Source organism: Ptychodera flava, chromosome 13, assembly GCF_041260155.1.
Source record: "Ptychodera flava strain L36383 chromosome 13, AS_Pfla_20210202, whole genome shotgun sequence".
Lineage (NCBI taxonomy): Eukaryota > Metazoa > Hemichordata > Enteropneusta > Ptychoderidae > Ptychodera > Ptychodera flava.
The window spans coordinates 34777222-34790933 of record NC_091940.1 but is presented as its reverse complement, the minus strand read 5'-3'; the positions used below and the strand labels follow the sequence as shown (position 1 = coordinate 34790933).

At 38.2% G+C, this 13712-nt stretch overlaps 1 protein-coding gene across 1 annotated transcript; it reads right to left on the bottom strand.

Annotated features, from left to right (window-relative positions):
- Positions 1-2862: 2862 nt before the first annotated feature.
- LOC139148267 (U6 snRNA-associated Sm-like protein LSm5) lies at positions 2863-13334 on the bottom strand. The gene is made up of 5 exons (XM_070719619.1): positions 13269-13334; positions 11746-11841; positions 10827-10854; positions 6980-7052; positions 2863-3776 (listed from the first exon to the last, which is right to left on the bottom strand). The coding sequence occupies exons 1-5, from the start codon at positions 13315-13317 to the stop codon at positions 3744-3746; spliced, it is 279 nt and encodes a 92-aa protein (XP_070575720.1). The 5' UTR covers positions 13318-13334; the 3' UTR covers positions 2863-3743.
- Between the last annotated feature and the right edge of the window lie 378 nt (positions 13335-13712).

The following is a 13712-nucleotide window of genomic DNA, read 5'->3' as shown; positions in this document are numbered from 1 at the left end:
GATAGATCATCCTGTTTGCTACTTTTCACGCAAATTTAACAAATCCAAGAGAAACTACTCTACAATTGAAAAAGAGTGTTTATCTTTGATATTAGCTTTACAGCATTTTGAAGTTTATGTTACTTCTTCAAATCAGCCAATAGTGGTTTATATTGATCACAACCCTCTTGTTTTTCTGCAGAAATTAAAAGGCAACAAGTCATTGACAATTACATAGTCCCCACTTGTAATAGGAGTATTAGTCTTAATGGGGCAGGGTTCAGATCTATGGACACATAGGTCTATGTCATTGTTCCCAATTTGAAACAAGAGACATGTCTAAGTTATGGTTCTAAATCGGGAAAAAAGATCAGACCTTTAGCTAATTCAGACCTAGCTCTATTGGCTTGCCCACAATTATATATTGGCATAATTAACGAGGCAAAGCATGTGTTGTCATAAGGTCTGAATGAATACGATGAAATTAAAAGGCAACAAGTCATTGACAATGACATAGTCCCCACTTGTAATAGGAGTATTAGTCTTAATGGGGCAGGGTTCAGATCTATGGACACATAGGTCTATGTCATTGTTCCCAATTTGAAACAAGAGACATGTCTAAGTTATGGTTCTAAATCGGGAAAAAAGATCAGACCTTTAGCTAATTCAGACCTAGCTCTATTGGCTTGCCCACAATTATATATTGGCATAATTAACGAGGTAAGGCATGTGTTGTCATAAGGTCTGAATGAATACGATGAGAAACTAAATTTTTATTTTTCTTGGCCTTATACATGGGAGTCTATGGACTGCCTTATACATGGGAGTCTATGGACTTCCTTATACATGGGAGTCTATGGACTGCCTTATACATGGGAGTCTATGGACTTCCTTATACATGGGAGTCTATGGACTGCCTCATACATGGGAGTCTATGGACTGCCTTATACATGGGAGTCTATGGACTGCCTCATACATGGGAGTCTATGGACTGCCTTATACATGGGAGTCTATGGACTGCCTTATACATGGGAGTCTATGGACTGCCTTATACATGGGAGTCTATGGACTGCCTTATACATAGCAGTCTATGGAGATGAAAACTAAAAAGTCCTCTAACACGGCCAAATTTGATCGCATTGTGAAACAAATCGACGTGCATCTGTACGAGGTAGGGTACTATAATTGTACCAAGTTTGAACGAAATCGCTCAAGGCTCTCTGAGATATCTGCATGAACGGACGGACGGACGCACGGACGGACGCACGGACGCACGGACAGACCAAACCTATAATTCCCCCCGGACGGTGTCCGTGGGGACTAAAAATCAGAGATTGTTAAGATGGAGTTTAATGTTGCAGGAGTTTAATCTTGACATTAGACATATCAAAGGCAGAGACAATTTAATTGCAGACTGTCTCTCTCATATTTAGAGTTTATTGTTGTTCACACTTTTAGGATTTCATTTGTAAAAGAAAGAGTTTTCTTTGAAAAATTTTCTTTTTTGAAGAGGGGGTGTGTTATGTAGGTCATTTTTCACACACTCATCATGACCTGAGTTCAATTAGACTAGAACATTCTCAAGGTCACTGCCCTTAATGACCTCACAACCTTGAATTCAATTAGTCATGTTTGGAATGTTCTGGAAATTTACTGAGTTGTGCAAGAGAGATAATTTTAGAACAGTAATTAGCATGTCAATAAAAGTTCTAGATTGTTCTTATATGCTTATGTAAGCACACGAGTGTAAATACTGGGACAGCAGGCTCGCAGTCAGACTTTTGGGATCGTGTCTCTTGTGTGTTACTAAACTCCAGCAGTATTAATTTCAAGACTTTCAAGACCTTCACTGCCATTGCTGGATTTATACTGTGGATTTTGTGCAACTTCCAGCCTGCAAGCCAAAGGACTGTTCATTCATCCGACTGACTGTTACAACTCTGAGACTGGAGCTTTGCCGTCCCAGCTGAGATAAGTAATCTGTGCACTTTTACAGTTTGTACTCTCTCCCTGACTTAGCAATTAGTTTTATTTTCGTAATAAATTTCGTTTTAATCGGAAACTGCTGAGTTCAGCCTTTTGTTCGTTTTCTCTGCACGTACAACGTACATACTTACATACATAGATAAATACACACATACATACAGACTCAATCGACTTCAGCTTATACAATAACCTCACATAGGTATACCAAATGTGAGCTAAAAACTGGAATATCTTGCCAATTTGGAAATTCTGTGCGCTCCGGCGGACTTTTGTTATTTGGGGCACCTAAAAACGCCGCACTCTGTCAATTCTTGACACTGCTTCCTTGAGAGGGACAACCTTTTCTGACGCTAACTCCTCACCTCACTTTACATATCATTACATATCACTGAAACACAAGTAATCAAATGACTGCTGTAAGTATGTGGTGAGATACAATCATTTTAGAGTTAATTATGCAAATATTTGTGATTTAGTATTTGTCAGAACTGTAAGTCAAATGAAGAGGAGAAAGAACAGCATTATTACTTTAAAAGAAGATGGAATTAGGCGGCTTTAGTTTCACACTTTTTCTGGGTCACTTGAAAAAAACTGGGCCCAATTTATAGTATGGAAATAAACAGGTTTTCTCAGCAGACCAGACAAGTTTGTAGAGTTTGCAAACCCCCTAGGATTGTGTGGCTTTGTAAAGCTTGCCACCCCCTAGGATTCTGTGGATTTGCAACACTGTTGAGGGTAAGCCCAGTGTTGTTCAGTCTTACCTTGAATGAATGAATGAATGAATGAATGAATGTATGAATGAAATGCAGTTAGATTTGCTTTTTGTATCAAATACTATGTCTCCCTTGGAGAGAGCTCTGAACACGGGTTTGGTGCAAAAAAAGCCAACAGAAAAAGTTTTGTTAAGTAATGATTTATTTTCCTCTGAGAACAAATTTGATACAAAGATATTTTCTGCAAGTTCAGATTGTGCAATCACTACTGTATTTTCTTGCACTTCAATAAAATTTCAGTGACACCACAGTTGTTTTGTACAGGATTAATAAAATCCTTCACACCTTTTTGTGGAGACTCTGAACTGAAACCTATAGAGATGAGGCTTTACTCATAATCAAAATCGTACAAAAATTTTGAGCTTGATCGATGTTTAAGAGTTGAAAGCTTTCATCGGACACCATTGTTACTAGCTCGCTTGTCAAGGAAATGCAGCTATAATAAAAAGCACATCAGTTCTTGTTTTAAATACAACTTTGGAACAGATAATATGAAATTTTTTCTTGAGGGACCTGACATCGTTGTTATTCAATGCCAAGGAGAGTTATCTTGTCACAAGAGAGAAAATATTAAAAAAAAACTTTATAAAACACTTTTCAGTGGAAACAACTTTGAAAAAAGTGTCCTCTGAAACAACTCCGCTACACACAGTGAAACAAATCCTGCAAACTTCTATTCATCACTTGAACCCCTTGTCCTGCCATCTCTCTCACTTCATCATCTGCTACCATCAGTTATAGTCTGGAGCAACAATCTGTAAGTGTTTTCACCCACTTGGCATGCTATGTTGTGGAAAGTTTTGTGAGTAAATATGATGTCTACAGAGTCCCTGTTTTAAGGGCCCTCCAAACTTTCACAGCTTTCTGAAAGTGCAACATAGGGGGCATGATACAACTTACTGGTTTTAGCCAACTTGACCTGATGGTAGCACATGAACTTGTTAGGATAAGGGTTAAGCAATGAGGATCTGGCAGTGATGTGATAGTCTTTCCTTCACAATATGCTTAGACTTCCGGGCCTTCACTTCCTGGAATTAACTGAAAGAAAATTGGACAGCATGAATTGGTGTTCAACGGCACATTTTGCAGTCTACTGAATTAATACTGTTTTAAATGAGGGTGATGCGTCTGCCAAAATATAGACTATGGGTGCTTCCAACGAGGGAAAATCAAACCGGCATAGTAAAGCTGAAAATCTATAAACTGTCTCTGCATGATAAATACACATGTAAGTTAGTCGTGGACTATCAACAGTCCCTTTTGCCTTTTCTGTCTATTGTTACCTTACGCCTACAGGCGTGGGGCAATCACAAGCATAGCGCCAAAGGTGCAAGCTGGGAATGCTGCAGGCATGATTTTGAGTGCAAAAAAGTCATCGTTGATGACACAGTCCCCGCTTGTCCATTTTGTTATAATCTTTGGTGTCTACGAGGTAGCTGTGGTCTAGGTAGCTGTGGAATGACATTGATGCAACGGGTCATCAGGCATGTGACTTGCATAATAAAGTAATCTGAGGAACATTCAATAAATGACTCCTCTCTGCCGGTAATGACCACTCAAGGAACTTTTGATTACATCACACATAACGATGCCCTTACTGCCTCCAGTGTCATGATGGCACATACTATACACATGGTTTGGTGGAATTTTTGAAATGGTATGGGATCGGGTATGTTGTTGTAATCAGCCATTTCGGATCATATAATGAAACAAATTAATGTGCACAGGAATGCAGCCATAGTATTTTATCTTCGTATCACGTTTGAACAAAATCAGTCCATCGAGGGACAGTGACCTATGTTTATGTTTCAAAGACATAAAAAATTCACTCCAAAATTTTAATCAAATGGCTGTCTATTGACCATATGGATCATAGCACAAAATTAGTAGACATGCATATGTATGCCATTGTACTTTATCTTTGTACCAAGTCTCAACAACATTGGTTAAAGAATTACCGACCATCTGACAGCGATATTGGAAAAAAATGACAATCTGGCAGCCATATTGGAACATGTGTCACGAAGTAAATTGACATGTATATGTATGCCATAGTGCTTGATCTTTGTGCCAAGTTTGGACAAAATGGGTGTAATGACCTTTGAATTACGATTCAAAGACATGCAAAATTCCAACAAAATGGGGGCCGACTCGCAGCGATTTCGAAGCTGTTATCCAATTGGTTGGCAGAATCTTACCGTTATAATGAAATAATACAAATAAACTCCCTAAGTTGCTGTGAATAGTGACAATCGACCAATCAGATATAACCTTGCAAACACGCTGCGAGTCAGCCGCAAAATGGCAGTTCTGCAGCCATATTGGATCCTATCGCAAGCTTAATTGATACATGCATATGTATGCCATTGTGCTTTGCCTTTGTGCCAAGTTTGAACCAAATCGGTTCAAGGATGTTTGAGTTATGGTTCAAAGACATGAAAAAATCGCAAAAAAATGGCCGCCTGTCGGCCATATTGGATCATATCACGAAGTAAATTGGTGTCCATATGAAGGACATAATGTTTTACTTTTGTGCCACATTTGAACAGAATCGGTTCAAGGATGTCTGAGTTATGGTTCAAAGACATGAAAAATCGCAACAAAATGGCCGCCTCACGCCCATATTGGATCGTATCGCAATATAATTTGACCTGCATATGTAGGACATAGTGTTATGCCTTTGTGTCAAGTTTGAACAGAATCGGTTCAAGGATCTTTGAGTTATGGTTCAAAGACACAAAAAATCGCAAACAAAATGGCCGCCTCGTGGCCATATTGGATTGTATCACAAAATAATTTGACATGCATATGTAGGCCATAGTGTTATACCTTTGTGGCAAGTTTGAACAGAATCTGTTCAAGGATGTCTGAGTTATGGTCCAAAGACATGAAAAATCGCAACAAAATGGCCGCCACGCGCCCATATTGAAACATATCGCGAAATAATTTGACATGGATATGAAAGCCATAATGTTATGCCTTTGTGCCAAGTTTGAGCAGAATGTGCTCAAGGATGTCTGAGTTATGGTCCAAAGACATGAAAAATCGCAATAAAATGGCCGCCTTGCGCCCATATTGGATCGTATCACAAAATAAATCGATGTGCATCTGTAGGTCATAGTGCTATACCTTGTGCCAAGTTTGAACAAAATTAGTTTAGCAGTGTCTGAGAAACTGTTGATGACGGACGCGGACAGGACGGACGGACGGACACACGGACGGGACCCAATCTATAAGTCCCCGCTGGACTTCTTCGCGGGGACTAAAAGCACTTGCAGTTATGCCTGCAGCATTCCCAGATGGCGACTTTGGTGCGATGATTCCCCCGCTTCTGTGTCTGATAGAGACTACACCAATAATAGACAGAAAAGGCGAAAGCGACTGTCGACAGTCCAGTAAGTCATAGTCTGATATCCATGTTAAAAGGGAGAAAGTTGTCTTTTTTTTCAGCATCTTTTCATGAATTTTGTTCGATATGAAAGTAGTTTATGTTGTTGACTTCTTGAAACATGCTGAAGTAAGGGTCGACTGTGCACAACCTTATCTCTGTTTGCAGACAGACAAGATTAAATATTCAATGAAACATTTTGCAGCCTATACAAAAAAATCAAGTTCCATGCACAACTGTCACCATGCATGGCTGAACATACATGGTTACATAAAGTTTGGACCTAATGCAAACTTTTACGAAAACTTAATCGGTGGTGTCTTTCATATAGATCAGGATAAGAGCTTTCCTTTACACTGAGGCAATGTTTTTGTGATGGGAAAGCAAGTTTATAGAAGCGGAAAAATCCATTCTGTCTAGAGGTCACAAACGGAATCATCTATTTGTATTCAGCAAAGCAGTAATTTCTGACACTTTGCAGTTGTGTAGGTCGTCATTTGTATGTTGACTCGCTTTATACAAATATTCCATGTTTTCTTGATATCACAAAAAGGCAAAAAGGGTGACTTTGTCCCTTTAACAGCTTAAAAAGTAGAGACTGGTACACAAAAAATAAAGAAATTATTTGATATTTTAGACTTTTTGAAATTAGGATAAGAATAATGATCCTGTTCCATTTTAAGTTACCAGGTTTTGAAGGAAACTGGTATAAAATCGAAAAGGACACAAAACAGATTTGTTGAAAATTCTGTTCGAACAAGCAATTGTCGAGCAATGTGCTCTGGCGAGAGAATCCTTTAATTTCAAAATTTCAAAACAAAAGCCTTTCTGAGAAACAAGTCAAACTACTCACCATTGTGATATTGTTTCCATTCAACAGAATCTGATCTAACTTAGTTACACGTCTTCCTTCTGGTGTGAGTTCACTGTAAGATTGACATTTTCTGAGAATTAGAAACTTCACAGAGAATAAGAAGATTAACTGTGCTCAGAAACAACGATATGGATTTCTCTGCTAAGACTATAGTTATTCAAGAATATTCAATTTTGAGTCTTTCTGGACATAAACAGGTGTTTCTTTATCCAGGGAACAGACTGCTCTTCAAAGGTCTGAAAACTGCTGCTATGTTTGTGTATTGGAGAACATCGGTGTTGTTGTTACAGTGTTTCAGCCAGCTTTTGCTAGCATGGGGACACAGTGACCCATAGTAGGCCTGAATGGGGGACAAATTAAATTTTGGGGGAGCATGAAATGTATTTCAATAAAACAGCACAGTACAGTGTCATTATGTGTCATTATGACCTGGTACTATATTTGGTGTTCAATGGGCAAGTCAGGTGAGTGCATTAACGGTAAGTATATATAGTAGGCCAATGGTGTTGTGCAAAATTGTGCCAACATGAAACTTGCAATATCATTAAGTTTACTGCTAACACGTGGTATGCACATAAACTGTAGGGCTCCCCCTAAGTCACCAAAATGATTAGCCAACTCAATAGCCAAATCAAAAATCTTGTAGCCACTTTGAACAAATTTTAGGCAGTTTATGATCTCAATTGTGGCAACAACTTTCTTGGTATTCAGGAGTTCTTCATTTTTCAAATCAAGATGTTTTGTATTTTACATTAACGAAATATTGTTAATTATCTGTGTTTTATGACATTAAATTAATAGAAATATTTTTTCATTTCTGGTGGTAAAAATAAAATTAGGTGGCAATTCTAAAAATCAGGTAGCAATGTGAAGTGTATATTACCACAGATACAGAATATTTCTGTAGCATTCAGTCAGTGTTCACAGAATGACAACTTAATACATTTAAGCTACAAGCTCCTAATGTGGCAAATTTATGCAGTTTTTAAGTCATGACGAAAATTTTGTGAGCCACACAGATAAAAATTTTCCATGCAGAAGAAAGCATTGGGTAGCATAGTGGCAATGTAGATACAATTATTGTGGTGTTTAAGGTGCTGGTGTTGTGTCACAGTTGTGATCAAGCAGGCTCAATAGCATCTTAAGCATAAGTATTTTTCTTGAGACAAAAAGGGTTTGGCCAAACCCAAATCCTGTAAAACAATACACAATGATATTGTTCATTTAATTTCCCAATGTTTTAGAGTAATCATTGTTTCAAAGATTATGATAACATTTTAGCCCAGAAATATTTTCATTTATTATATATTGATATCATCAAGAAATGTACAGTGATGTTCACTATTATATCATTAAACTGGTTGAATCTGCAGAAATATTAAAATCATTCAGAATCACACCATTACTTGTATAAGTTATAGCACTTTGAAATATGCCAAATGGACAATTTTAATAGCTCTACTTTTGAATTGTTGCTTTGATGTTAAGTTACCATGCAAAATTGCAGCTCTCAAATGTGAAGATTTGAAAATGAATATGCTTACTGCAAGTACTGTTGACCATTTCCCTTTGCCATGACTCTTAATAAAGTACAATTTAAAACTGACTGTCAAGCTGAATGCCATTTAAATTGGAAGTCACCAAGAAATTTCTTTTTAACATAAGATTGTACCTATTGGCCCTCTCTAGGTGGTTTCTTTTGAACCATAATTGTGTACTTAAGGGGTCTTCATTCATGATATCACGTGAGATGACCCAGATTTGACCTTTCAGAAAACCTCAGTTTTTTCTCCTTTTCATTTGTACAATGACTCTGTTTGTGAAAGTTTCCTTAGAAATTATGGTTTTTACTATCAAACTGAGTAGCTGCAGGCCAAATTTTGATGCAAGCAATGTAGGTAAAACCACAGGTGTCCGGAGTTGCCGGTGTACATGCATAGAGAGAGATTGGAAGGTGTGACACGGTTTTGCCCTCCGGAATGAAAATGACAATAAAAATCCATGTATATCAACACATGCAGTCAAAAAACTACCTTCCTCCGACAGATAAATACCTTTGACGTTTAATGTCCAACCCTGAGACATGTTAATCGTTATTTAGTATCTCTTTTGGCCCTGAATTCCTGGTTACGTACATCCTCAGGGTGTTACGTACGTCAGCCATTTTGAACGAGACAAATTACCCATGGTTCAGCGCGCAAAAGTGATGAACTCGTGTAACCCTTGCACGATCAAAACAAACGTGATCGCGGGAATAGGAGTTGTGGTCTATGCAGATGTGTCGAAATCTTGCGATGGAGACCAAAATACGCAATGCTGTCGACCAGGGCCACAATATTTTTATTCTTGGCCAGGCAGGGACCGGCCTCATTAAATTTAGTGGTTGCGGGGTCACGGGTTCATGTGGAATGCAAATGAACCCGCACTGCACTATGGGAAAGAATGCAGTTATCCAAATGGCTGCCGTACGTAACAGCCTGATGAACGGGGCTACCAGAGAGTTTTTGGCCGATATCGAGACTAAATGCTAGTTTGCATTCTTGAAACTTGAGCGTTAAAGGCAAGAGGTATTTCGATATCGGTGTAGACCTTTTATTTGACTGTAAACCCCGTATTTTATTGTCATTTTCATTCCGGAGGGCAAAACCGTGTCACACCTTCCAATCTCTCTCTATGCATGTACACCGGCAACTCCGGACACCTGTGGGTAAAACTTGAACTCTAGGACGACCGGTACGCGGGATCCATGCACTCACCTGGGCAAAACCAAGCCTCATGCCTCAGTGTATTCATGGACATTGTACATCCGTGATGTATTGTAGTATGAACAGCAATAATGTTTGTTTTACCTACCAGGGAATTTGTAACTTTGTAGAAAGGAGAGTAAACTGTTTCAATACATTGCAACTTTGTAGGAAAGAGGGTAAACTGTTTCAATATCTTACAACATTTTATTGTTAGCTGTATTTTTCTGTCCAAGAGGCACTGTCTAAAAATTCAATAGCCACTAAAATATGGCCTACTCAGATTTCGTCATGGTGACCCACAAGGTTATTTTATCAAAACAAAAAAAATTGCATCAAATGTCGCAATGCTGCACGCTGGCTGAAACACTGTTGTTATATGGAAATGATAAGGCCAAATAAAAACAACCTGTGTTTGTCTGGTGATATGCCTCCGAAAATTAAGGTAGGTAGGTCGGTCGGAGGAAATTCTTTTTAATTCTTAAATAAATATTTCCACAATACGGTAAAATTTAGAGAATTTACTTGAAATTTATTTGAAAATGAGAAAAAATGTCTAGGGTCTGTCAGATTACCAGAAACATATTATTTTTAATTAAAACTTCATTCTGATTTTCTCTTTTCCAATTATTCCATTATGACTATTCACTCACAAAATTTTTAATATTTCATTTCAGGTTTTCATCTGTGGCATCTCACAGGTGAATAAAAAAGGAAACTGTTATTATAGTTTACATAAACAATCATAGTGGATATGTATGGAACGCATAATATAAAATTCAAACTAAGACATATTTCAACATTATTTAACAAAGGGCTTAATGTATTAAAATGTGTATTGCATTTGTGTACCGTCAATTTACAATAAAAGTGAAAGCAACAAAGATTTGACTTTTTTGCTTTTCAAGAGAATATGCTCTTCTTGTAAATTTGTTGGAAATCGTAAAAAATTTTTCCATTATTCATTGTACAGAATTCCTGACAGATTTAGGGACCTGGTGATATGCAAACCTAAGTCAGTATTTAATTCTTATGCTTTATTATAGAGTGTTCTGAAAACATGAAATAAGAAGTACACTTACAATTCAACCACGTCCTCTAATACCATATCTGATATAAAAGTTAAGAAATTATAATTTCACACCAACTACACAATCTTATCATCATTACTAGTGTATGTACATATGATCTACTGCTACCATTCATGGTTAAAGTGAAACCATAGTTGACTGCTGCCTCTGCTACTTACAGTGGAGCTGCCCTAACCAACACAGAGTTTTTCAAAGCGATATTTCTCATCAAAGATGACAAGGAAATCCCCTCATATCATATATTTTCAAAAGGCAAAGAATTTAAAGTTTAGTATGGTAGCAATAGCTTACTCAAAGGATGAAGGGGTATATATTTGGGGTAGAAAACTGCAATTTTAGGATTAATGATAAACCTTAAGTCAAAAACTTGATATTATTTTCTAAAATTTAATATTTCACTTGAAACAAGAGTATATGTGGAGAAAAACAACTCATTTTGCATTATCTATCATTCTAAAATGGCAGGGGAAGAAAGACTGACAGTGACACTTAAAAAAGTGATTAATATCATGATAAGCAAAATTAAAATGTCTCTCATTCAAAATGTATGAACTTTATTGCCAAACAAAATGTCTGTTTTGTTAATAGTATTTATAGAATATACTTTGAAAATTTCAGGAAATTTGACCCAGTCAGTGGAGTTAAATTCTTTGGAAATCTTGAAATGGAGGGGAAAGAGCAACCAGGAAATTGGGAGATTTGCATAAAAATGCATACATTTACACTTCTTCTCACCCACTTTGCGACTGCTTGACAAGCTGAAAGGTGAACCAAACCAATATTTTAAACTTGGCTAAATTACTTAAAATTGAATGAATCCTACAAAAAAGGGATTTTAAGCAAAATACAAGTTGTGTTACATCCAGTGCCAGTGTCAAGCATACTTCTCTGCATCTTTAATAAAGGATACTAACAAAGTCATCAAAACCAAGCAAAGTTCCAACTATTTCTTTGTCACTCTTCATGACAATATGTATTCTACTTCCAATACACTTGTCAACCAACTCTGTAAAACACAGCAAATATTATGTGGTCAATAAATGTACAATATCTTCCTAAGGTACCGTTCAGTTTTTACGGCCGGGGGGGGGGGGGGGGGGGGGGGGGGGGGCACAAATCCAGGGGGGGGCATCAAATTTTGGAATCCGCAAGGGGGGGTCATCGCTTTTTCACTGGTAGGAAAGGGGGGGTCACCACATTTTCAAAAACATAATACCAACAATAAAGTTCACTTTATGCCATTGCCATGATCGACTCTCTTTACCGGCGGGCCGCCTTCGGCGGCCCACTACAATAAATATACATTATGTATTACCCATGACCCTCTTAACGGGCAGACGCCTTTGCCGGCCCACTCCAATTAGGTTTACTTCATGCAATGGCCATGATCGACCCTCTTTACCGGCGGGCCGCCTGCGGCGGCCCACTCAATAATTGACTTTATGTAATACCCCACGGCAATCTTAATGGCCGTGCGCCTTCAGCGGCCTGTCCAGTAAAGTCTACTTTATGCAATAGCCATGATCGACCCTCTTTACCGGCGGCCACCTTTGGTGGCCCACTAGAATAAAGTTGACTTTACGTAATGGCCCATGACCCTCTTAACCGGAGGGCTGCCTTTGGCGAACCACTCAATAAAGTTTACTTTATACAATGTCCATGGACATGAGTTGTCTATGGAAATGAAGTTAAAAATTGCCTTACAGTCGTCCTAATTAACAGACGTTTCAATGGATGTGGCTGAGAAGTTTGTGCACTGGCATCTCTGCTACACGAATAAAGTGCGCGGCGTACCGGAGTTCAAATCCAAACCATGCGGGTAAATTTGACATATGGGTTTTAGTTATTTTTCAAGCGGGGGGGGGGGGGGTCATCAATTTTTTTCGTCTGACAAAGGGGGGGTCATCTTTTTTTCACGAAAATGCAGGGGGGTCTATATTTTTTTGAACACCGGCGACAAGATTTTGCGGCCGCCCCCCCAGCCGTAAAAACTGAACGCTCCTAATATGCATGTTCTGCAACAATAACATCAACAAATTAATATTGAGCACGTTTTGTCTCGGTACAGAAATAGTTTGCGAATTTCGTCTTGTGCAGATGCAGGGAGAAAAATCAAATATTACCACACCGACTGGCTGGCAACAATAATTGTACCCTGGTGGCCTGCCGTCGAGTGTACTGTTCAGGGAAGGCCAGAGGTATGAAAATGTTTATTTTAATACGTATAAATTGCCGTAGTTCTGAAGCCTATTATAGTGTACTATTCAGTGGTCGGGGGTCTGCACGTGTATCGGAAATACTCGCACGTCCCGTACTCAATGGTAATGAAGAAACTCACAATACAAAGCGTAGGGTTTATGTGGTGACATTTGTCAAAGTTACCCTTCGAAACGGCAAAAAAGACTACAGAGAAACAACGGAATCCGCACTTACCCAGTGGCAATAGCTGTGATGGATTTGTATCACCCGCACCTGCCGCCATTTTGAATGACTGTCGCCCGCTACGGCACATGTAATATTTTCTTTTGTCTTTTTAGACTGCTATAGCGCCGTTAACGACAAAAAAGCGGTGCTACTTTTGTTTTTTTTTCTTTTCTTCGCTCTACGAGAATTCTCTTACTTTTATGCCTAAGGCAGGGATTTTTCACTGTTTATACTTTATGTCAAATATATATTACAGATTGGGAAATTTAGTTCCGTAAATTAAATACAACTTCTACCTTATTAAAGCATTCGTTATGAATATGTACGTTAGTTAAATTCTGTGACTTTTTCTAACCTGAACCTTGTTAGGTTGCATAATGGGCTGAAATATGAAAATTGATATTCTGCTTTGAGTTTCTTTAAACAATTAAGTTCTGATACTGCGCAAAGACT

Bases quoted from the DNA above. Each gene is read 5' to 3' on its own strand.
- LOC139148267 (XM_070719619.1), bottom strand. From the start codon at position 13,317: ATGGCGGCAGGTGCGGGTGATACAAATCCATCACAGCTATTGCCACTG. The intron at 10,855-11,745 runs GTATCCTTTATT...CTTTTATATCAG, and splicing joins TGGTTTTGATGACTTTGTTA to ATATGGTATTAGAGGACGTG. The intron at 3,777-6,979 runs GTGAGTAGTTTG...ATTTTCTTTCAG, and splicing joins ATGGAAACAATATCACAATG to TTAATTCCAGGAAGTGAAGG.